General features: G+C 50.4%; 1 protein-coding gene and 1 pseudogene across 4 annotated transcripts; one reads left to right on the top strand and one right to left on the bottom strand.

Annotated features, from left to right (window-relative positions):
- Positions 1-999: 999 nt before the first annotated feature.
- Positions 1,000-23,728, bottom strand: FOXJ2 (forkhead box J2). Of its 4 annotated transcripts, XM_014587103.2 has the most exons (12): positions 22,992-23,728; positions 18,695-18,804; positions 15,281-15,627; positions 13,594-13,668; positions 11,378-11,446; positions 11,068-11,208; positions 9,990-10,188; positions 5,604-5,975; positions 4,818-4,919; positions 3,864-4,073; positions 2,941-3,039; positions 1,000-1,348 (listed from the first exon to the last, which is right to left on the bottom strand). In XM_014587103.2, exons 3-12 carry the CDS (start codon positions 15,611-15,613, stop codon positions 1,260-1,262), a joined length of 1,689 nt encoding a protein of 562 aa, XP_014442589.1. In that variant the 5' UTR covers positions 15,614-15,627; positions 18,695-18,804; positions 22,992-23,728; the 3' UTR covers positions 1,000-1,259. The 4 variants fall into 4 exon arrangements, with proteins under 4 accessions (XP_014442589.1, XP_014442588.1, XP_006146689.1 ...); XM_014587102.2 differs by lacking the exon at positions 18,695-18,804; XM_006146627.3 differs by lacking the exons at positions 18,695-18,804; positions 22,992-23,728 and adding an exon at positions 16,305-16,354.
- LOC114007485 (zinc finger protein 124 pseudogene) overlaps positions 22,800-24,059 on the top strand; it is an 8,234-nt pseudogene continuing 6,974 nt past the window's right edge.

Raw genomic sequence — 24,059 nt, 5'->3', positions numbered from 1 at the left:
CCCCCCGTGCCATCGCTGAATACTCGCCCGCCCCCCCCCCCCCATTTCTATGCCAGCTTCCTTTTCCTCTCCTCATCCTCCGACCACCAACACCATTGGTTTGATTCTGTGAGGACGGGTGGGCAAGAGACCCCCCTCGTGTCCTAAGATAAGATGAAACCGAGTGATAGAAAATGGGCTGTCTTGAGAATCACAGAAAACGGGAGAGGAAACTAAAATGTCTGTAAGACCTGGGCCCACAGCTAAAGGAGGACAGAAGACTGGCCCAATGAGAAAAGGGAAAGGAGAGATCATGTGTCGATGCAAGTAGGAGCCACAGTTAACCTTTTGAGAAGATTACGCTGAAAAGCCAAATGGGTGGGTTGAAATCCTCTCCAGGAAGCTAAGCCTATGCTGAGCTATTTCTCCTCACGCCCTACTGTAACAGCAGAGTTTGGGCTAAGGCCAATCCTAGCTCCTTAGAGAGTGGGCCAAGATAAGCCAACGGACGCTTGTGTGACGTGGCAGTCTGCACCCCATTTCACACCGATGTATGCTCCATCACTCCTCTCCAGTGTTCTGCTCGACCTAACCCTGATTTCTAATTCCACTGGGATTAGAAGGGTGGCTCCTACACCACCCTCAGCACCCTTACCCTGGACGGGGAATGAGGATCGGCAGAAATGAGGGCAGAAAGCATACGGGGGTGAGGACAAGCTCAGAGGGCAAGATTAGCACCATTGAATAAAACCTGCAAATTCATGGCTGCCAAGCAGTGCTTTACACCCCTTCTGTGTGCTCATGTGGCTCCCCAGTTCCGGCCTGAAACTGGCAGGAACAGAGACAGGGCAGGCCGGAATGGTGAGATGGACGTTGCGCTTTTGAGAGGAAGGTACAGCACAGTGTGGAACCTTCCTCTGTAGCTATCATGGCCTCATCCTCCAGCCTGCCGACTTTAAATTAGCAAGGGCGGACACGTCCATGTGTAAGGAGAGCAGGCTGGGGACAGCATACAACCAATAATAATAACAATAATAATAATAATAATAACATAAGGATAATAACAAGAGAAAAAGGAAAAACAGGAAGAGAGGAGAATGAGGCGGGAGAGGGGGGTTATCTTCGGCAGCATCTTGCGGTGGCTTCTCTGACAGAGAAAGAACAAAGACAGGATATATATCTATATACAGGCAGTGGACAGGGCTGGGCTGGGGTTGCTGTCCCCACTGCCGGGCTTCACCACCCGGCCCTGGGCTGATGTCCACCTCCTCCAGGATGCACTAAGTGATCAAGTCCCAGTCGAAGTCGTCAGGGATCTCCTCGTTGGCACCAGGAGGTGGGACGGGTGGCCGAGGGACCATATGGTGTGCTGTCAAGAAGAAAATAAAAGAGAGTCAAAGGGGTAGAAGGGAAGCTAGTTCCTCAGTGTAGACGGACAGAGCTCAGCCCCAAATGCTACCATGGAAAGGGCCTTGTGACGCTACCGTCCTTATCTGCCCAGAGTTTTTGCTGTCACAGGCCAGCACTTCGGTGAGGTCTCCGGAAGTAAAGCAGAGTCAACTGGGTACATGCACTAAAACATTCTGCCGCCAGGGCCAGTACGTGGTATGGTGGTTAAGGCACTGGACTTCCATGTGGCCGACAGCAATTCGAGTTCTGAACCCGGCTGCTTAAAACTCATGCCAGGCGCATGTGCGTACATGGCCAAAATCCTGAGAAGAGATTGAAGGAGAATGGACTGTGGTGTAGCCATTCCCCGCTGGGAGGGATGATTTCTCACTTTCTGTCTCTCTCTCTCTCTCTGTCTCTTCAGCAAGCACAATCTCTCAAAAAGAAAAAAAATTGGGGTCATTGAGAAAGTCAGGATGCATTTTTGCATAGAAAAATACATCCTGACTTTCCCAATGACCCAATATAGTCTGCTACTAGTAAAAATAGTACCTGTGAAGACTATATAAAGCGATAAACGGGCTGGCAGGTGGCATGGTGGTTAAGGCACTGGACTCCCACATGGCCAACCATGGTTCGAGTCCTGGACCTGATGTCCTGCTTTCTCACTTTCCCTTTCCCTCTCTCTCTGGTCAAATCAGAAACAAAAATAACAATAAATTAAATAAATAATTATTTTATAAAAAGTGATAAAACAACATCTAGAGCATAATAACATATGAAAGTACAGTACAGACATTTGTATTTCTATTACGTGGCAAAGAATATATGAACAGAGTCCAACAGCACTGAAAACACTTGTGGTTAAGAAGAGTAACCATAGTGAGGGGCCAGCAGGGGGCATTGAAGCTAAGGCACCGGACTCCCACAAGGTTGACTATGGTTCGAGTCCTGGACCTGGTGGCTTGCTTTCTCAGTTTTCCCTTTCTCTCTCTCTATTTCTCTCTGGTCAAAGTAAAAAATAATAACAACAGATAGAATAAATAATTCTTAAATAAATAAATAAATAAATAAAATAACCATAGTGATTTTTCTAACATGTATTCAAGCATGAAACGTTTGTTTATTTTGTAGGGTCGGTGGCAATTTAGTGTCCCCGCCTTCCCTGCCTCTGCCATCAGAGACAGTTCGGTTCCAGACCCCGGGGACTAGCGGTCAGGGCACAGGGAAGCAGGCACGGCACAGAGCAGGACGTTTGTAGCCAATTCCTTTTATTTGCCTGATCATGTCTTCCATCGAGACTCCAAAGCCAGATACAAGCCTGCAGAGCCGTCTCTCACCTACGCTGTCACTGCCTTTCATTACCGCAGTTAAAAGTCAACTTTAAGGCAAACCTGACATACACCTCCCTAGTGGGCAGCCTATCCTCCACCTTGGGACTTGTGAAGGCTCACCCTCTTCTAGCAGGTGCAGGTTCGAAGGTCAGGAATGCAGACTCCGAGTCAAGAAAGGGGAACAGCTACTCAGGGCAGAGTGGTCGGCAGGTCGTGAAAGAAGCTCCCTCTCTCTTACCTTGGCGATTGTATCCTGCAGAGTCCTGGGCAGGGATTGGGTACATCGGTGACGGGCCAGGGTAGAGGTGAGGGGCTTGCGGGTGCCCGTAAGAGTTCACTGCCAAAGCAAGACAAGAGTTCTTGAGTGGGGGACCATCGCATGTAACAAAGAAGGAAGGAAAAAATGTATCCCTCTTCCCACTGACCTCTTTCTCCCTCCCCTGCACTGTTCTGTAGCTCCTACAGGTAAAAAGGCTTCCTGCAGGGGCTGGCAGGTGGTGTGGTGGTTAAGGGCACTGGACTCCCACATGGCTGACTGCGGTTCGAGTTCTGGACCTGGTGGCTTCCTTTCTCACTTTCCCTCTCTCTCTCTCTCTCTCACTCTGTCCCTCTCTGGTCAAATGAAAATAAATAAATAAAGTTAAATAAAATAATTATTTAAAAAAAAAAAAAAAGGCTTTCTTCATATGCTTTAGTCCTCAGAAAAAGGAATGGACACTAGAATTATACAATACCTAAGGCACAATGATGGGCCAGCAGGTGACCTGGTGGTTACGGTGGCTGGATCCCACACGGCTGACTGCACAATTTTGAGTCCCAGACTTGGCAGATTGAGAAACACTGAACACCTTTGTGTGCCCAGAATCCCGAGAGCAGAATGGAGGAGAAGGGGCTATGGCATGGCCATCCCCCTGAAAGGTACTCTCTCACTCCCCCACCTCTCTGCCAATCTTCCACACTGAGGACTAAGAAGGAATCATGCTCTATTTCGTTTATGTTTGTCAACGTGGGACTTTACTGATCCAACAGACGTCCAGTCAGCATGGCCAGCCAGCTAGCTCCACCGCCCATGAAAGGATGCCTCTGATCCCCTTCCCCCTTCTCCTGCCCTTCCTTCTCATCACAGCCTCCACCTTCTCTGTAACTCCCTCCATGCAGTACCTTGGTTCATGGTTGGCTCCTGTTTGCCACTGGTGAGGGCGCAGGGGTCAGCGACACGGGCAGGGGCTGGTGGCCGGTGGGAGCCCCCCTGGGGGGGCACGTGACCAGTCTGAGTAAGGAAGTGGTTGAGGGAGTCACACAGATTGGCGATGTGATGCTGGTCGAGGGTCCAGTTCTTCTGCTCTGCCTGCCGTAGACTCTCCATCAGTTCTACAACAGGGAGGAAGACGACACTCACCTTGCTGTGGCAGCACGCCCTGTGGGACCCCCCCACCCCCGCCTCACCTCCCGACCGCACCGTAGACCAAAGCCTAGATGATACGCACAAGCGGTTATCACCCACATCACACAGAGGTCCACGCTTTCAGACACTCGTCCTGTGTGTTCCTTACCCAATTCTCACTGTACATTCTATCTTACGCATGGATAAAAACTTTCAAAGTGACCGAGTGAACAGCCATGGTCACACTGTCAGGAAATGGACACAAAACTATCAAATGGGGCCAGCCCCGTGGCCAATTGGTTAAGGGAGCCTGATCCCATATGGCCGCCTACGTTGTTCAAATCCCAGCCTCGTGGCTTGAGAAATGCACTGGGCACATGTGCATATGTGCTCAAAATCCCAACAGGGAGGAGAAATGGAGGAGAAGGAATTACTTTTCCCTCTCCCTGTCTCTCTCTGGCAAGAGCACATACCTCCTAGCAAATTAAAAAAAAAAAGAAGAAGAAGAAGAAGAACTAGCATAAAGTGGTTCAGGGTTTCTGCATTCCCAATAGTCTTCCCTCTCCCAAAGACAGAACTACTAGGATAACACCCTGTCCTATTTTGACTTAAGGCAAAATGAATGTGATAACAATATCAAGATCACCCACCTTGTGTAATATGGAGGAGAAATAACTGAATCCTCAACCCCAGACTTCGCACCCCTCAGACAGCACCCTCTGCTAACTAACCTGAGAACTGCGACTGCTCAATGCTGGACCAGTTGAGTCGATTCACCATCTTGAAGCTTTCCTTTAAGGAATCGATATTGGAGCACCAGTCGGGAGGAAAGGCTGTGAAGGGGAGGGAGAGGTGGGGAATAAGACAGAGGAAATACAAGACAGCACTTAGCTGAGACCAGACCTCCTGCAGGGGAGATTCATTATTTTTAGGGAGTTGTTTTTGGTTTTGGTTTTGTTTTCTGCTATACGGTGTGTGTGCTCCTCAGAGAAGCAGAGAAAGCAAGAAATCACCCGTTGGCGGGATGGCCACGCCAAAATCCCTTCTCCTCTATTCTCTTGGGATTTTTGGGCTCGCACGCATACGTGCCTGGCTTAAAGCTCACACCAGGTCCAGGACATACCAGGTCCGGGACTTGAACCGTGGTTGACTACATGGGAGTCCAGCGACGTAGCCATTACATCATCTGCTGGGCCCCAGGCGAGACTCCTACATCTACAAGAGTTATCGGCTGCATTACCACGGCAGCTGAGGAGCTCGGAGATTTAGGACTGACAAAGCTGCCTATGCAATCGATACAGCTCACCAAGTTGGTAGAATTTACAAAACAATCCCAACTCACCCGAGGACTCTACAGGAGAGAGCTCTAAGTAGCAACTTCCAAGCACGCAGATGAGCTCTCGTGGGGGGAGGCCAACAGGCCCACTATTCACTTCCGAACCCACTGCCCCTCCATGTCCGCATTAGAGCGAGGGGTCGCTGCGCCCTCATCCAGGATCTCTGCCCCCTTTACTCACCGAAGCCAGGACTGTTGATGGGAGCCTGGCCTTGTGCCTGCTGCTGTGGCGGCGGCTGTGCAGGGTGGGAGTGGGGATGGTGCTGATGCGGGTGGAAGCCTCCGTGCTGCAGTGGGGGTGGGTGCATGGCCATCACAGAGGGCGGCCCATAGCCTTCTGCCCCTGCTGGCTTTCCTCCTGGTGGGGTGCAACCATCTGGACTCGGGGTGTGCAGTGGGGGAGCTCCCCCTAGAGTGGAGGGGCCCTGTGCTGGTGCCTGCTGCTGCTGGGGCTGTGGCTGCTGGGAAGGCGGCGGCTGCGGCTGCTGAGGCGGCGGCTGGTACATGTAGTAGCTGTTGGAAGGCGGCATGTCCCCCAGGAGAGACGAAAAGCCTGCGGGGTGGGGGGGAAGCAAGCAAGGCACTCAGGCAACGCGTTTTTCAGGGAACTGGATTTTCACTGGATTGAGTTGGGAGACCTCAGATAGAAACCGGAGAGTTAGGGCCAGCTGGTGGCATGGTGGGTTGAGGCAACTGGATCCCACATGGCCAACTGCAAGGTTCAAGCCCTGGACCCGATGATTTAAAAAGCATACAGAGTACAGGGCGTGGTGGCGCCCACCCCATGGCAAAAACATACTGAGTATGTGTGCGTGTGCCCCTAAATTGCAAGAGGAGAATGTAGGAGAAGGGACTACAGCAGGGCTATCCCCCAGGAGGGGTGCTTTCCCTCTGTGCATGTGTGTCTCGTGTGAGCGCATGTACCTACAGCAAATTAAAAAAAAGAAAGAAACTGCAGAATTAAAAGGACAAGGCTGCTCACAACTAGTGGCCTGGTGGTTAAGGTGGCTGGATCCCACATAGCTGACTGTGTAGTTCAAGTCCCAGTCCCCGTGGCTTGAAAGACATGCAAGGCATGTGTGCATGCCCAAACTCCTGAGGGAAGGGAGAAGTGATTGTACTGTGATCGTTCCCCACAATGGGTGTGCTCTTACCATTTCTCTCCTCTCTCTCTCTCTCTCTCTTTCTCTCTCTCTCTCTGTCTCTCTCTCTGGCAAATATATACACCCTATAGTAAATTTTAAAAATAAAAATTAAAAAAAAAAAAGGACAAGGGTGCTTTGGGAAAACAGGAGTGGTGGCCCTCCTGGTGACTATAACAGCAGGAAGGCCCTTAGGCTAGGGGAGTGGGGGAGGACACAGTAGCAACCTCTGAAATTTTAATGAAAAGGTCAGCATGTCTTTTTTTTTTTTTTAATGCTACTTTTCAGGGAGTCCAGTTGAGGCCCGGAACCACAGTTTCAAAATAAATCAGACAGCAGATGACAAGTAACAGCAGTTAGCATAATGGCTATGTTGCTGGACTCCCATGTAGTCGACTGTGGTCCGAGTCCCGGATCTGATGGCTTAAACTCATGTTGGGCGTGTGCGTGCGTGCCCAAGATCCTGAGAGGAGAATGGAGGAGAAGGGATTGAGGTGTGGCCACCCCCCTGGTGAGAATCTCACTTTCTGTCTCTCTGTCTCTCTCTGTCTTTCTGGCAAGCGCACGTGCCCTGTAGCAAAAACCTCTCCAAAGAAGAGAAAAGGGGGCCAGCAGGTGGCATAGTGATTAAGGCACTGAATCACACATGGCCAACTTTTTGGTTCAAGTTGGGACCCAGCGGCTTGAAAAACATCCTGGGCTCATTTGTGTGCATGCCCAAAACCCCAAGACAATGAAGGAGAAGGGACTGTGGCATGGCATCCCCTCTGAGGAGTGACTTCTCACTTTCTCTCTCTCTCTGTCTCTCTCCAACAAGCACATAACCTATGGCAAAAATCTTCAAAATAAAATTAAAAGTGATAACAACATGGGTGACATATAACTTTTTACAAGTCTTTATCCTTGGCAGCACCAGGTGGCGTGGTGGTTAAGGCACTGGACTCCCACATGGCTGACCATGGCTCAAGTTCAGACCTGGTGGCTTGCCTTCTCACTCGCTTTCTCTCTTACTCTGTCTCTGGTGGTCAAACTGAATAATAAATAAATTAAATAAATAATTATTAAAATAGTTCTTTAAGGAAAAAAAGTCTTTATTCTATTTTTTAAATGTATTGCATTTTAAATTTGGTTTAGTTCTTTATTTTTAATTTGACTACTAGAGTCGGAGAAGAGAGAGGGAAAGTGAGAAAGCAAGCTGCCAGGTCCGGGACTTGAACCACAGTCAACCATGTGGGAGTCCAGCATCTTAACCACCATGCCACCTACCAGTCCCAAGTCTTTATCCTTTAGGGATACTTACTGAAATTGTATTTGTGAGTGGAATGGCATATCTGGGAACTACGTTCATTACTCCAGTTTACTGGCCAGACAACAGTAGGGGCAGCATGCCACTTGAACACGCCAGGTGCACGTGTGCATGCCTGCGATCCAAGCTAGCAAAGACTAGCGATAGATCACAGTATGCATAAAGACCCTGTTAAAAGTGCTAGTCTCTCAGTCTCTCTCTCTCATGAAAAACACAACGTAAAAAATTACTCCGATTTAAAAATTTTTTTTTAGGTTTCTGCCATCAGGTGCGTACGCCCACCAGACAGAGAGAGGGAATGTAGGAATCTCTCCTCAGGGGGGATGGCCATGCAACAATCCCTTCTCTATTCTGCTCTTGGGCTTTTAGGCACAAATACACATAGCCTGGTGCCCTTTACAATTGAACTGCGGTTGGCCGTGTGGGAGTTCAGAGCCTTGAACACTGAAACATCTACTGGCCCCAAATTACTCAATGTTTTAAAGGAAATGGATAGTAAATTAATTAATTAATTTATTAATTTTTTATTTATTTATTTATTTATTTATTTATTTTGGAGAGGTTTTCACTATAGGGCACGTATGCTTGCCTGACAGAGAGGCAGAGAGACAGAAAGTGAGAAATCACCCCCAGGGGAGATGACCACACCACAATCCCTTCTCCTCCATTCTCCTCTCAGGATCTTGGGCACGCATGCACACGCACCCGGAATGAGTTTAAGTCACTGGGTCCGGGACTCAAACTATGGTCGACTACATGGGAGTCCAGCGACATAGCCATCATGCTAACTGTTGGTCCCGTAGATAGTAAAATTTAACAAAATTTTGGTAACTGTTAAAACTGGGTGATGGAGGGGCCAGCACGTGGCATGGTGGTTAAGGGCACTGGACTCCCACATGGCTGACTATGGTTCGAGTCCCAGATTCAGTGGCTTATTTTCTCACTTCCTCTCTCTCTCCTTCTCTCTTACTCTGTCCCTCTCTGATCACATTAAAGAAAGAAAGAAAGTAAGTAAGTTAGTTAAATAAAATAATTCTTGGGGCTAGCAGGTGACATGGTAGTTAAAGGAGCTGGACTCCCACATGGCCAACCGAGGTTCAAATCCTGGACTTGGTGGCTTGCTTTCTCTACTTTCCCCTTCTCTATCTGCTCAAACTAGAAAATAATAATAATAGTTAAATAAAACAATTCTTTTTTTTTTTTTTGGAGAGGCCTTTTGCTATAGGGCGCGTGCACTCGCCAGACAGAGAGACACAGAGACAGAAAGTGAGAAATCACCCCCCAGGGGGGATGGCCACACCGCAATCCCTTCTCCTCCATTCTCCTCTCGGGATCTTGGGCACGCACGCACACACGCCTGGCGTGAGTTTAAGCCGCCAGGTCCGGGACGCGAACCGCGGTCGACTATGTGGGAGTCCAGCGACATAGCCATTACGCTAACTGCTGGTCCCTGATAAAACAATTCTTTTAAAAAGAAAATGAGTGATAGAAACATGGGGGTTTATTATACTATTCTCTCTACTTTTGCATCTGTTTGAAATTTTTCATACTAAAAAGTAATATAAGCTTAAATATACTAAAATTTTTTTTCTTACAAGGAAACACAGGGACTCTTGGGGACAGGTTACTACTGCTGTCCTCTAGTGGCCATCCTCTAAATAACTTGCCTTCAGCCACGCAGTCTCTGCCCTCAGTTCTAACAGGGGCAATCTAACAACTCACTTTCTAAGTGAATAACCCAGCCCACCTCCGGAAAGAGCTGTCCTTTCAGAAAGGCAGACAAGGGCCCAGCAGGTGGCGTAGTGGGTAGGGCACTGGACTCCCTCATGGTTGACCACGGTTTGAGTCCTGGACCTGATGGCTTTCTCGCTTTCCCTTTGTCTCTCTGGGTCTCAATGGTCAAGTTAAAAAATAAATAATAAATAAAATTAAATAAATAATTATATATGAAAAGAAAAGAAAGGCAGATAAGTTCGTTCCACTCCAAATGTTAATAACTTGTTCATTCTACCAGTGATCAACCTTTCCTTGTGCCAAAATGTACATCTAACGGAGAGGAGAAAACGGTAGCACTTGTCCAAAATAAGAATGGCCGTGCATTCTTCCCACACCGACTCACCGTGCTGAGACGAGGAAGAGGACTTCTCCAGCATGGATTTGTAGAGGTTGCGGAAGGACCAGCTGAGATCCTGAAAGTTGATCTCTGAGTAGGAGAACTTGAAGTCATGGTTGGTGTTATAGAGGGGTGGGGGCCCCTCAGCACTCTCTCGGCCTGCAGCCCCTGATGCCACGGCTCCGCCATCCACAGGTGCTGTGCCCTGAAAAACAGTGAGAAAGCCCTGATCCACGTCCCAGCCGGGAACCACGACGACTGGGGGCATGGCCACCAGGCTCTCCTGCCAGCCCTCTTAATCCTCCCCTAGCTCTTCAAGGACCTGCCACTATGCTCCCCTTCTTTTACCATTGGTTCTGGCCTTGAATCTAGCTTCTTCTTCCTAGTCTGCACTGCTTTAAATTCCCTTTTCTTGTGACCTATCCATACCCTTCTTATAACTTTTCTGACTATGGGATAAAGTATCCTCCCGACATGTTTGTGTTGAGATTTAGCCATGACAGCCTTCAGAGGGTGAACACTGAACCACATTCTGGTGTTGCAAGGTGAGGCCTGTGAGACACTAGGATTAAGGTCACCGTGGTGGGTCCCCTAGGATGATTTCTGGGGTTTAAAAAGAGAGGCAGGAGACCAGACCAGACACAGCCGTTCTGTCCTGCTAGCACCCTCATGAGGTGGAGCCTCGGGACTCTGCAAGATCCCACCAGATGTGGCCTCCAAGCATGAGCTGAATAAACCTCTATTTTTATAATTCACTCAGTTTGGGGGTATTTCCTGTTATAAGCAACAAAATGATCTAAAAACAGTCCTCTTTCTTTTCTTAGCTCCACCTTGTTTTCTGATCTTTGTCAAAGTTTAGTTGCCTCTCTCCCCCCTTCCCCTCTCTCCCCCCCTTCCCCTCTCTTCTCCCCTTCCCCTTTCTCCCCCTCCTCCCTTCTTTCTCTCTCCTCTCTCTCTCACTTTCCTCTTCTTTATGAATGTAGCTGCCTTATATGTCACAGAAACTCGAGACATGGTTCCAAGCAGGCACTATCAAAGTCCACCCAGCCGTCCACCGCGTGCCCCTGCGGCCTCTGCTCCTCACCTGGCTATAGCTGGCAATCGACGTGGGGCTCTGAAGTGACATTGGAGGATTGCCCTCGGGAGGCAGCGAGGCTTCTCCGCTCCCCGGAACGCCTCCCCGTGGGCTCTTGCTTGCCTCCTGCTCTGGTGAGTCTTGGGACAGCTGAAGGGTGTGAAAGCAGAGGAAGCTATAAGCAGGGGCAAAACGCCCTCCCAAGGCAGGGTCCCCTCGGCTGACTTTGCGCCTTTGCTAGGAAGGATGGAATGCCCTGGGGCGGGGAGGTGGGGGCAGTGCCTTGGGGATGACACCTCCCTGCGAGGCAGGAACTTACATCATCATCTGGAGGGTGTCTTCTCTTTCGGGAAATGTCCGGGCACGTGTCAATTGTCCAGTAAGAGCCCTGGAAGGAGAACCCATCCCCAGTGAGGATAAAATCGGTATATACAGGGGATCCCGCCTTTGGAAACACAGACCTCTGGAACATCCTTTACATAGCCTAACAGCCACGGCAGCTACTGTAGCAGTAGGAACATGACACCTGGAGATGCTGAAGCCACCTGGGGAGGTTCTGGGTTCGCATCCTCAGGTCTCCCTGTACTTGCCAGAGGCACACTCAGCTGTGATCTGAACTCCCTGAAACTGGGTTGAATCACAGCATGAAGACCCTGTTGGAGGTGGCTGTCTCCCTCTCCCTCATTTAGAATAAATAAATAAACTTTAAAAAAAAACAGGGTGCTCAGTCCCACAGTTAAAATGTACATGTATGGGATCTGGCAGGTAGCATGGTGGTTAAGGTGCTGGACTCTCACATGGCCAACCGTGGTTCAAGTCCCAGATCTGGCAGCTTGCTTTATTGCTTTCTCTCTCTCTGGTCAAATGAAGATATTAGGCTGACAGGAAAATCATGAAGTATTTTTCTTTTGTTTGTTCAGAGAGCTTTTTTGCTATAGGGCACGTGTGCTCGCCGGAGAGACAGAGAGACAGAAAGCGAGAAATCACCCCCCCAGGAGGGATGGCCACGCTGCAATCCCTTCTCCTCCATTCTCCACTTGGGATTTTGGGCATGCACGCACAAGCACCCGTCATGAGCTTTAAGCTGCCAAGTTCAGGACTCGAATCACAGTCAACAATGTGGGAGTCCAGCAATGTAACCATTACGCGCTCTGCTGACCCCTAATCATGATGTATTTTTCTGTTTTTCTATGCAAAAATGCATCATGACTTTCCCAACAATCCAATAATAATAATAAAACAAATATATATGAAATATATATGTATATATATACTATATATATATGTACATACCCACACACATATGTATGAACAGTCATTTAAAAATATGTGGCTGGTGGGGCCAGCAGTTGGTGTGGAGGTTAAGGCAGCTGGATCCCGTATGGCTGACTGTGTAGTTAGAATCCCGAACCTGGTGGCTTGAGAAACACATTGGCACATGACCATGGGTGTCAAAAAATCCCAAGAGGAGAACGAAGGAGAAGAGATTGCAGTGTGGCCATTCCCCCCAAGGAAGGTGATTCCTCACTTCCCCTTCTCTCTTTCTCTTGTTCTTTCTCTCCAGGAAACACATGTGCCCTATAGCAAAACTAAAGAAAATTAGGGTACCAGCAGATGGCATAATGGTGAGGTCAAGGTCACTGGACTCCCACAGAGTCAACTGTGATTCAAGTCCAGGACCCGGTAGCTTAAAACTCACAGAGGGTGCGAGTGCATGCGTCCCCAAGATCCTGAGAGGAGAACAGAGGAGAAAGGTTTGTGGGGTGGCCATCTCCCCAGAGGGGCTGGGGGTGACTTCTCATTTTCTGTCTCTCTGTCTCTCTGTCCAACACATGCGCCCTATAGCAAAAATCTTTCTTAAAAAAAATAAAGAAAATTAAAAATAAAACAATAAAGTGTGCCTAGACATTCACACCAAATCCTGAAGGTTCTGGGTATTATCGAAGAGGCAATTTGTCCTAAAAGCACGCCGAGCGGGCCGAGTGTACTGGAGGTCCTCCTGGGGCCCCAACCCAGATCACAATTGTTCTTTAGGGCAGAACAATAGCATCTAGTTCTACGAGCTGGGGAGGGGCATCCAGATACAGCCCTTCCCATCTTTTTGACCTGAGGCAAAACTCTCTTGGACTTCAGCATCCAGATCTGGCAAATGGAAATGACCCATTTCTTTTCCTTTATGAAGATAAAACCCAGGGATTTTTGTACAGAAAAGTTCCTACCAAGGTTACTAAGTCTACCTGTTACATTTAGAAAAATCAGTGTCACACAAAAAGAAAGGGGGCATCGAAGTCGACCCTATCATAAATACTTCTATTTTTAAAAAAGAGAGAGATTTCACAATCTCCTTAGTCATCCACTCTAGTGGGGGCCCACAAGCCTGACAACCAAGCTCTTCCTTGAGAAAAAATAAAGATGCTTCTCTAATGAACATGATTTCCTCGTCAGGGTAATTAAAACAGCCACAAGACTCCAGGCTGTCAACGACTTCACTGTCCTTCCTGTTCCTCCCCTTTAATGCTTACAGCAGTATCTCACCTTCCCAGGGTCATCCCGAGGTCTGGGCACCTTCCGGAAACACTTGTTGAGAGAAAGGTTGTGCCGAATTGAATTCTGGGGAAGTGGAGACGTGAGTTAGATATGAGCATGTGCAAAGTCAAACATATTCCAATAGGATACAGAGGAACACAAAAGAACACAATACATAAAAATGTTCAAGGCTCAGGGTCGGTTTAGCATCTCCTAACTCTGGGGATGGAGGGAATTAGTGTCAGAGAGCAAAGCAACGCCATAAGAAGAAAATGCAGAAATGAAGCTAATGAGAGGTATGGCTATAGATCTGACTACCGGATATTTCTGAAAAGCCGATGATAGTCTTCAACCTTTCCACTCAACTGACAACAGGTACATAAATACTTCAAAATTCCATCTGTCCATCCTCAAACTACCCTATCTATAGCAAAAGAACAATTTTTAAACAGCTTACATAAATTGTAACAAATACGAAAGCGTGAAACAAAGGCACAGGTCACCTTCGTTTCCTAAATAACCTCTAGAATTGTCCCATCGGGAGGAAAGAAACACCGTGGGCTGGGTGAGGCTAGAGAGCCTGGTAGCTAGTACAGACATCAACAAGTGGGAACTGAGTGCTTTCAGCAGGGTCCAGCCCATCACATGGTTTGTATGCAAACTGGTGATGTACAGAGTGAAAAAACGACATGAGTTCTCCATTCCTACTCAACAACTGGCCAAGGAGTCAACACTCCAAAAGACTGAGAATACCGGCCTTCCCTCTTTGCTCACAAGTGGAGCCTCTTCTTCCTTCATCTCCAGCCAAACAATTTAACTTTTCATTACTTGCCTGGTGGACCAGCTATCAGCAAAGGATCCAATTAGATTATTTTTTTCTTTATGTAATTTTTAGAGAGTTTTGTTTGTTTGTTATAGAGCATGTGTTATAGAGCATGTCAAGGACTCCAACTGCAGTGAATTATGTGGAAGTCCAGCGGCATAACCATTATGCCACCTGTTGGTCGCATGCTATATAATTTTTCAAAAGATTGTGACTATGGGCAATGAAGCTATGGACATCTGTGGGGATTCCCACCTCCAGGTAGGAGGGAGTCAGGCCTGGCCTTGCATGGTGACTTGGTTATAGCAGCGTGGCAACAACTATTTGTGAAATGAATGAATATCCTTTCTGAGGAATCAGAAGATAAGAGGGTGTGATGAATAGCATCCTACCATCCCTGTACCTATACTCAGTGGCTTGGCATCAGTGTTATTTCCCTGATAGAGCTTCTGAAAGTTCTTCCACTCTATGGCCCTATGGCCTGGTGGTTAAGGGTGTCAGATCCCACATGGCTGACCAAACGGTTCAAATCCAGCCCTGACCGCTTGAAAAACACACCAGATACATGTGTTTACCAAATCCCAACAGGGTGGAGAAGTGGAGGAGAAAGCATTGTGGAGAGACCATGCTCCATAGTGGGACGCTTTATCCTTCTCGCTGGCAAAGACATGTGCCGAGGCAATTAAAAAATAAAAGAAAGAAAGTTGTTCAACTTCAAAAAGAGTAAGAGGTAGGAAATACGACAGTTTAAGTTTATGCATCTCTAAAACATCTCCGTCAGAGTGCACTGTCCCAGGTTATAGGAAGAAACAAAAGCAGAGAAAAAGGTTGTTGATAGCTAAGAGTGAGCCCATGGTATAGAAACAGTCCCACCTTCCAGCCAATGCCAGCATTCTTGTAGTACGGGAAGTTGTCACAGATCCAGCGGTAGATCTCACTGAGGGTCATCTTCTTGGCTGGAGAGGAGTTGATGGCGTAGGTGATGAGGGTGGCGTAGCTGTACCGTGGTTTGCCATCCTGGTGAACTGCAGCCTCGTCTTTGCTAAGGGTGGCGTTAGGATCAGTGGGGGAGCCTGGTGCACACTTGCGGCTGCTCCCGGGAGGCCCGGCCTGGGAGGCACTCCCAAGCTTCTCGATAGTAGCTCGGAGGGTGAGCTGGGGGAGCCAGTCTATGGAGGTGAGGCTGCTCTCTAGATCAGAAGCCATGGTACTTCTGGGTTCTGGAAGAAGAGGAGAAAGGGGAAAAGAGAACAGAAGAGCTGAGTAGGGCCTTCGGCTACTGGGGGCAAGTACAGTACTACTCGAATCTTAGTGTTGAAGAGAAGTAGACTTCCCCCTGCTCTAATCCCCGCAGCAGCCTCCTCTCCTGGACTGGCCCTCCCCAGTGTTCCCAGAACCTCCAAGTAGCTAGATCACCAATCACCACCAGATGATGGACTGGAACACAGCCCAGAGGCTCTCCCTTCATGCTGGACCGAGAGACCACCACTCACCACACTGAGCTAGTCCCTCAACGCTCCTCATGTGCAGCCCTACAACGTAATATTTTAAAACTATATAGGAAGAACACACACACCCTCAGCAGGTAAAGTTAGCCCAAGTCCAGTCCCCAGTTACTAATGGCCCTTGTTATATATATACACAACATCCAGAGAGACAGCACAGCTGAACGTGGAAAGGAGACAAACACACCAAGGAAGGCGCACACGCCAACACTTTGAAAGATATTTCCCAGTAGCTAGGCTCGCCCTTTTCATCCCACACGTGTGCACGCGAGGTATACTGGCCTATTAGACGTATCTCAAGCATAAATTATACGTGACAATCAGCAAAGGACAGACACCAGACAGACACATACACTCGCATACACGGAGATGGGGTTAGAGAGAGGCCCTACCTTACCCACAGGGCAGAGTCACATGCAGAGGCAACAGATCCCGAGCACGCAGCTGCCCTCACACCTTTAAAGCTACCCCTTGCACGCTCCCGCCCACAGACACCAACCCCAGGAAGAAATCGTCACAAGGACCTCCCACCTCCCCGCCCCGCTGGGCTTCACCGTGCTGGGGAGACACCCAGCTGTGCGCGCACCGGTAACAATCAGATAGCCAGGCTAAAAATAGCCACTCTGGGCTAAGAGCTGGCTCCCCTTCTCCGCCCTCCTCCTCCCTCCTTCCTTGCCAGCCAGGCACGCACGCTCGCTGCACCTCCATGCAAACTCCTGGCGCTGCCAGACCGCCCACGCCTCGTGTTTGCCCGCCCGCTGCCACCCACACCGCCTGGGCGCCCTTGCGGCAGAGAGGTATAGCTAGAGGGGAGGTGGGGGGGCGAGCTCTGTATTGCAGGGTCTGGAAAGGCCGGCAGGGGCCACAAGGGCGGCCAGTGACAGACACCAACCCCAGGAAGAAATCGTCACAAGGACCTCCCACCTCCCCGCCCCGCTGGGCTTCACCGTGCTGGGGAGACACCCAGCTGTGCGCGCACCGGTAACAATCAGATAGCCAGGCTAAAAATAGCCACTCTGGGCTAAGAGCTGGCTCCCCTTCTCCGCCCTCCTCCTCCCTCCTTCCTTGCCAGCCAGGCACGCACGCTCGCTGCACCTCCATGCAAACTCCTGGCGCTGCCAGACCGCCCACGCCTCGTGTTTGCCCGCCCGCTGCCACCCACACCGCCTGGGCGCCCTTGCGGCAGAGAGGTATAGCTAGAGGGGAGGTGGGGGGGCGAGCTCTGTATTGCAGGGTCTGGAAAGGCTGGCAGGAGCCACTAGGTAGCCATTTGGCACACGCTTGGCGCTGATGCCGGCAACCCCCTGAGCACTTGCTGCCTAACAGGTTTGTGCCTGCTCAGGCCAGATCCCAGCAGGGCACTTCCTCAGTCCCGCCAGGGCCTTTCTCTCAAGGACTGAGGGCTAGCAGGCTCCAGAGTGCAGAACCCCAGGCAGAAGTGGGTTCTGTCCATGCTCTGGAAATCCGCAGCCTGTGTGTGCAAGTGCACGCAGACACACGCTGTGCGAGCCCAGAGAGGCCCCACGTCCCCCTCTCCTGACCCCCGATACTGGTTCAGGCGCCCAGCTTGCTTCGCTGTCCGCAGGAGTCAATCTTCTGCCCCTGGAAGTCCCCCATTCTCCGAAGGGTCAGCATTCTCACTGGCTCCCTCTCCCCAGAGGTCCCACCCAGCAGTGTGCATGCACCCACATGTCCCCAGCCCTGCGCTCCCAACAGCAACACACCCACTCCACAAGGCTGCGAGGAACACCTTAGAGTCTCAGGGGCCTGGGCTACAAGGTCCCCAGTAGCAACCCAAGAATGGTCTGACAGGAGAGAAAAGAAAAGGGCCCATTATAAATAGCATCCCTGGCTCCTCTCCCCCACCGCCCCCTTTCATCCCACCACCACCACCTTGCCCTGAACCATGGAAACTTGGAAGCCAAAGGGGACACTTAATCATTCCAGGAAGCCTCAGACCTGCTAACACTTTATATTAAGTCTAAACACCCCAGCCCCGGGGCTACCGCAGGTCATTGTAGCAGCACCACAGTCCTGGAGCCGGGTTCTCCCAGCAGAGCAGGAACATGGCACCTGGCAAGGTGTCAGTGACCAGGGCTCTCCCCCAGAGAGGGTCTGTAAGGTGTCCCCTCTCCCCCATGAGTTCTGCTGAGGAGCCCTGTAACAGGTCAAGAGCACAGAAGCCTCAGTTGCTGTTTCACCCGACTTTCCCAGCTGGACAGGGCTGCTGGACTGGAGTGCAGTGTGTAAAGGCCTTCCAGAACCCACTTGGCAGGGGCAGTCGCTGTGAATTCCTGGAGGAAGCACTTCCAGCCCTTTGTGGGTTGTTCTATGCTCTTCCCTCACTCCAGCACCAGGTTAGGAGACAGAGGTTAAATTTAACTTTTCTCCAGCACCCTCCCAGTCAGCCCTCGGCACTCAAAATACACTCCAGGCCCGCCAGCGACACCCAGCTGGGGCGCCTGTGCCTTCTGCTCCCAGAACCATTCTCCTTGAGCCCCCTGCTTCCTCAGCCCCTCTCTTTCCCCATTCTGGAAGGGCAGCCCAGGGAGCATTCCCAACCCTGAGGATGACTCACCAAATGTCTCTAACCATCCCTTGCGACCTGATGCCTCGGTTTCCCCCTTTGGTTAAAGGGATGAGGTCATAAACTCTGCCAGGGCTTCCTCCCTGGAGGGAAGTGAACGAAGCTCACTGAGCTCGTGGCCACACATCCACGCTCCCCACGATGGCAGAGGCTAGTGTTCAGGCTATTATTAGAAGGCAAACAAGAGGTACTTACACGCTCGCCCGCCACCCAGCTCCCCAGACCTCTCTCTCCAGGTGGGCCTCGTGCCACTGGGCTTGGGCAGAACGTGAGTCAGGCCACATTCTTGTCTGCACCCTGGAAGACTGAAAGGAAATACCCACCAACTGGGAGAGGCAGCCAAAGGGCAGGCTTCATCACATCCCGGGACTAAGGCACCGGGAGGAAGGCAGAGAAGAGGAGAGAGACCTGCTGTGGGAGTAAAAGACCAGTCCCGGATGAGACACGTCACAGCCAAAATAACGGGGGAAATGCTCCCCATTTTATCAGAGGCCAGTGATGTTGTCTGTTCAAAACCGAAGTCAGGTATTAAAGAGCGATGACTTCCTGCCCTGGATGTAATGCCCAAACTAATAGGCTGGCGGAACAAGCAGTTAGCTTAACGGCTATGTCGCTGGACTCTCATGTAGTTGACCGCGGTTTGAGTCCTGGACCCAGCGGCTTAAACTCACGCCGGGCATGTGTGCGTGCGTGCCCAAGATCCTGAGAGAATGGAGAAGGGATTGCGACTGTGGCCATCCTCCCTGGGGGGTGATTTCTCGCTTTCTATCTCTCTGTCTCTGTCTCTCTGGTGAGTGCATGTGCCCTATAGCAAAAACCTCTCCAGAAAAAAACTAATAGTCTGGTGACTAAGCGTACCACCTGAAGTCAAGCTGCCAAGGTTTCAATCCCAGCTTCACAGTCTACTGGCTGTGCAACCTCAGGCAAGTTGCTTAACCTCTCTGTACGTTAGTGTCTTCTGTAGAGATGATAACTGTACCAACAAAGAGTTGTTGTGAGGATTGCAAGTAAAAGTTTTGGAGATTTTTTGCTATGGGGTGCACACGCTTGCCAAAGAGACACAGAGAGACAGCAAGTGAGAAAGCATCCCCCAGAGGGATGGCCACACAGCAATCCCTTCTCCCCCATTCTCCTCTTAGGAGGAAACTCATGCACCTGGCCTGAATTTCAAGTCGACAGGTCTGGGACTGAACCGTGAGGGACCACGTGGAAGTCGACCGCCTTAGCCATACGCCACCTGCTGGCCCCAATATTTTAAAGCACTTAATAAGTGGTATATAACTACTATTATTTTTAAATGCAGAAAAAGGATAATAGAAATTAAAAATTAGACAACGGACGGCCATGGAAGTAAGACCGGAAGCAGCAAGCCTGCAATGGTCTATGTGGCAAAGCATGCAGAGTCTGCAATGGTCTATGTGGGAAAGCATGCAGAGTCTGCAATGGTCTATGTGGCAAAGCATGCAGAGTCTGCAATGGTTTTCAGGCTGAGAATCTCACTTTTCCTCTGGACATCCTGCCACTCCATTACTGATCAATGCTAGCAGGGATGAAGGAGTAGGGGAATATCTTTCAGGGGGAACTAGGTGTAGTCATAAGACACGTTCTGGAAAATAAATTCTCTAAATAATATGTTAAAATAATTATTTATTTTATTTTATTTATTACTATTATTTTTTTATTTGACCAGAGAGACAGAGATAGAGAAAGAGGGGTAGTGAGAAAGCAAGCCACCTAGGCTCAGGACTCAAACCAGGGTCAGCCATGTGGGAGTTCAGCACCTTATCCACCACGTCACCTGCCAGCCCCTAAATAAAATGTAATCTACCCAAAAGCCACCTGATTCTAACTGATCCCACAGAGGTGAGGTGAGTTAGGGAAGCTTGTCCAAGCACAGCCAGGTAAACCGTATATGCCTGGAAGTGGAGGTGTGTGATACGGAGCGCCCGGAGCCATTCGAGAAGCTGCACTCCAGCACCTGATGGAGGACTTTATGAGGCAGGCTGCCCTTACGTCAGAGTCACCTCTTCCAAAAGGCGGAAGAGAGGGTTCCGGAGTTAGAAGTCACGGCTCTTCGCCCTTTTGAGACTACAGGTATCGGAAATGAAGCTCTCTTCTTAGTCCTGGAAGAAGAGGCCCACCCTGTGACGGGGATGCCCTGGTTCTTGGGATAACTGTCACACAGCCAGTCATGAGGACGTCCACCGGCCAGGCGAGGAAAGCCTTCCCTCCCAGCTGGGCATCAGCACCACCACCTTCTCCAGATCTTTGGAGAAGGGCACCCTGTTCCTAGAACCTTCCAGAAACACACAATTCTAGGTCACTGGCTAGTCTGAAAAGCATTTATGTACTCATCTCCACACAGAGACCACACCTGAAATAAGAAACATATACGGGGTTTGGCAGGTGGTAAGGTGGCTAAGGCGCTGAACTCTCACATAACTGACCGCAGTTCAAGTCCTGGAACTGGCAGCTTGCTTTCTTACTTTCTCTCTCTCCTTGTCTCTTTCCGATCAAAAAAAATTTTTAAAGGGACCAGCAAACGTCATAGTGATTATGTCACTGGACTCCCATATGGCCGAAGGCGGTTCAAGTTCTGAACCACTTGAAACTCATGCCAGGCGCATGTGTGTGTGTGCTCAAAAATCCCTAGAGGAGAATGGAGGAGAAGGGATTGCTGCATGGCCATCCCCTCTGTGGGGTGATTTCTCGCTTTCTGTCACTCCGTCCCTCCAGTGACTGCACATACTCTATAGCAAAAACTCTCTCTCTAAAAATAGAATAATAAATAAAATTAAATAAATAATTCTTTAAAAAGATATATGCTAGGGCCTGCAGGTGGCCTGGTGGGTGGGGCACTGGACTCCCGCATGGCTGACTACAGTTCAAGTCCTGGATCTGGTGGCTTACTTTCTCACTTCCTCTCTCGCTCATCAAAGTAGAGAATAATAATAACAAATAAAATTAAACAAAAAAAAATTTTTTAAAAGAAACACATGCCCATCATTGTATAGCCCAGCCATAGAAACCCGTGGACTATGACCCTGTTTCATCCACCATCACTACAGGGAGCTTCCAGAGCCAAGTGGGAGTTCTCAGGGCCATAGGCAGGCACCCATGGCCAGGCAGGGAGTAGAGGAAACGCTGGGCTTGGCCTGCCTGTGGGTACAACGGCCCTTACAGAAGGTAAGATTCCCTCCCGTGGCAAGGCAGGAGAGCGGGTACACCGAGCCAGTGACGTCAGGTTAAAAGGCAGAGCTCTACCACAAACACAGCCCAAGCTCAGACGCCAGGATTTCCTGGTGCCTTGTCCCTGATTTTTCTGAAGATTCTCAACGTTCATGATTCTCTATCATATAAAAACCAAACCAAGGGACCAGCAGGTGGCATAATGGTTACATCAATGGACTCCTACGTAGTTGACCATGGTTCGAATCCCGGACCTGGTGGCTTGAAACACACCCGGTGCGTGGGCATGCATGCCCAAAATCCCAAGAGGAGAATGGAAGAGAAGGGATCATGAAGTGGCAATCTCCCCTGGGGGGTGATGTCTCACTTTATGTCTCTCTCTGGCTCTTCAGCAAGCACACATGCCCTATAGGAACAATCTCTCTAAAAAAAAAAAAAAAAAAAACCACCAAAAAAGTTGCAGGGACCCAGAACTGGACAAGAACTAGGAAAGAGAGGAGGAGATCCCTAGGTGATTTTCCAGGAAGAAACTCTAATGCGTTCCCCAGAATGGAAGCCTGGAATGAAGCTTAGCAGCAACCATCCCCTGAGTGACTGTCAGGGAAGGGCTGGGGGTGCAGGGGACTGGGGCAGTGGTACAGGCCAGTGTTGAGGAAGAACTTCAGCCCAGGCACTGGCACTCCCCATACCCTTTCTTCTCCCTCGGGGTATGTGAAATTCCTCCGTTCCCTTTGGGCTTTATGGGGAAAAGCATACATCCAGCCAGGAATGGGACAGTCATGGGAGGAGGCCTCTTGCTATGGAAGGCAGGGTGAGTGGGGACAGACTACCTTTCTTCTCAAGGGAGCGTTAATTGTGGTGGTTTGGAGAGAGCACCTCCGGTGGACATAAGCTCACCTACACATCCCTAGACAAGGCTGGGACGCGAGATGCCATCATGACTTCAGGGAGGGCCCCCCTCTCTGGGTGAAAACACCCAGGGATGGGAATCTTGTTATTACACAGGACGCGTGGAGGTCTGAAGACGAAGCCCTTTTCTAAAACCCCTTGTTCAGCTTGGAAACATCCACTTCCCTGCAAGTGAATTCCATTCCTTTAGTCCCCAATCGCGATGAAACCCATTCCTCAGAGCCTCTACAGCAAGATGTGAGTTCAAATCCTGAAGCATCCTCAAAATACATGTCCCTCAGAATCCTCTGAGTTACCCTCTACTCTCCCCAGTAATGAATGCCAAGGTCCACCAGCTCAGCCCCCCACACCACCTGTGTCTGAGACAGAGAGAAGACGAAAAAGAAGCACTAACCTGTCTCCAAGGCTGCCCCTGAGGAGCCGAACCAGCTGGTAGTAGAGTTTGGGGTTGGAGGGATTCCCCTCTTCAGATGCAGATGACGGGTCGCATCCTCAGTGGCTCTTCCTGTGCTTGGGGGAGCCTCCCAAGCTGGGGAGGGGAACTGGGTCCCCTGAGATGGAGGAGCCAAGGGAGGGGGAGGTGGGGGAGGAGAAGGAGGTCCTACCTGGGGAAGGTGGCACACCCCCCACACCCTGCCAGTTACCCTGGGGAGGAGGGGAGGAGCCTCTCCCAACCAGGAGTTGTCTCCTCCCCCTTGGGGGAGTCCCCCTCCCCCCCAAGCTGGATCTTTCTGGGGTGGAGGGCTCTTTCTGTCTGCTGGAGATCTGAGCGGAGGGGCTCTGCCCCGTTCCACTGTCTAGGTGCACGGAAGTTGAGGGGGGAGGTCACTCCTCTCCAGAAAGGCAGAAAACGACGACTCCTCTTCTTCCCCGGGGCGTGCTGTGCCTCCGAACGTCCGTCGGGGCTGCTCTCCCCGAGCGCCGAGCCGGTGGGATGGGTGCCTACTCCACAGGCATGGCCCCCTTTCTCTCTGCCTCCAAAGTCTTGAACTGTTCAGAGTGTGCGTTTGGGGGGTTGGCAGCACGCCGGGCGGTCTCACTTTGCTTCCTTTGGGCAGGATCACCCGTTTCTACTCCTGGGGGTCTCCTCCCGGGCCGGCGTGGGGCTTTTCCTCGCCACTAGGACGGAGAGATGCGGGTGCCTACTCCACAGGCATGGCCCCCTTTCTCTCTGCCTCCAAAGTCTTGAACTGTTCAGAGTGTGCGTTTGGGGGGTTGGCAGCACGCCGGGCGGTCTCACTTTGCTTCCTTTGGGCAGGATCACCCGTTTCTACTCCTGGGGGTCTCCTCCCGGGCCGGCGTGGGGCTTTTCCTCGCCACTAGGACGGAGAGATGCGTCTCGTCCAGGGGTCTCTTCTGTCCCTCACCTGGGTGGCTAGGGTCTTCTCTCCAACCGAGGGGAGGTTGCTGGCGCCCCCGCTCCAGCCTCCGTTCCTGGGGTACCCCCGAGGGTGGGGTTTTT

This window comes from Tupaia chinensis, unplaced genomic scaffold (genome assembly GCF_000334495.1).
Source record: "Tupaia chinensis unplaced genomic scaffold, TupChi_1.0 Scaffold000183_1, whole genome shotgun sequence".
NCBI classification, from domain to species: domain Eukaryota; kingdom Metazoa; phylum Chordata; class Mammalia; order Scandentia; family Tupaiidae; genus Tupaia; species Tupaia belangeri.
The sequence above is the reverse complement of the archived record's forward strand: the minus strand, read 5'-3'. Positions and strand labels throughout refer to the sequence as shown.

Coding starts and splice junctions, on each gene's coding strand:
- FOXJ2 (XM_014587103.2), bottom strand. CDS start 15,613: ATGGCTTCTGATCTAGAGAGCAGCCTCACCTCCATAGACTGGCTCCCC. Junction 11,209..11,377: donor GACACCCTCCAGATGATGAT/GTAAGTTCCTGC, acceptor CACACCCTTCAG/CTGTCCCAAGACTCACCAGA. Junction 4,074..4,817: donor TGAGCAGTCGCAGTTCTCAG/GTTAGTTAGCAG, acceptor TCCCTGTTGTAG/AACTGATGGAGAGTCTACGG.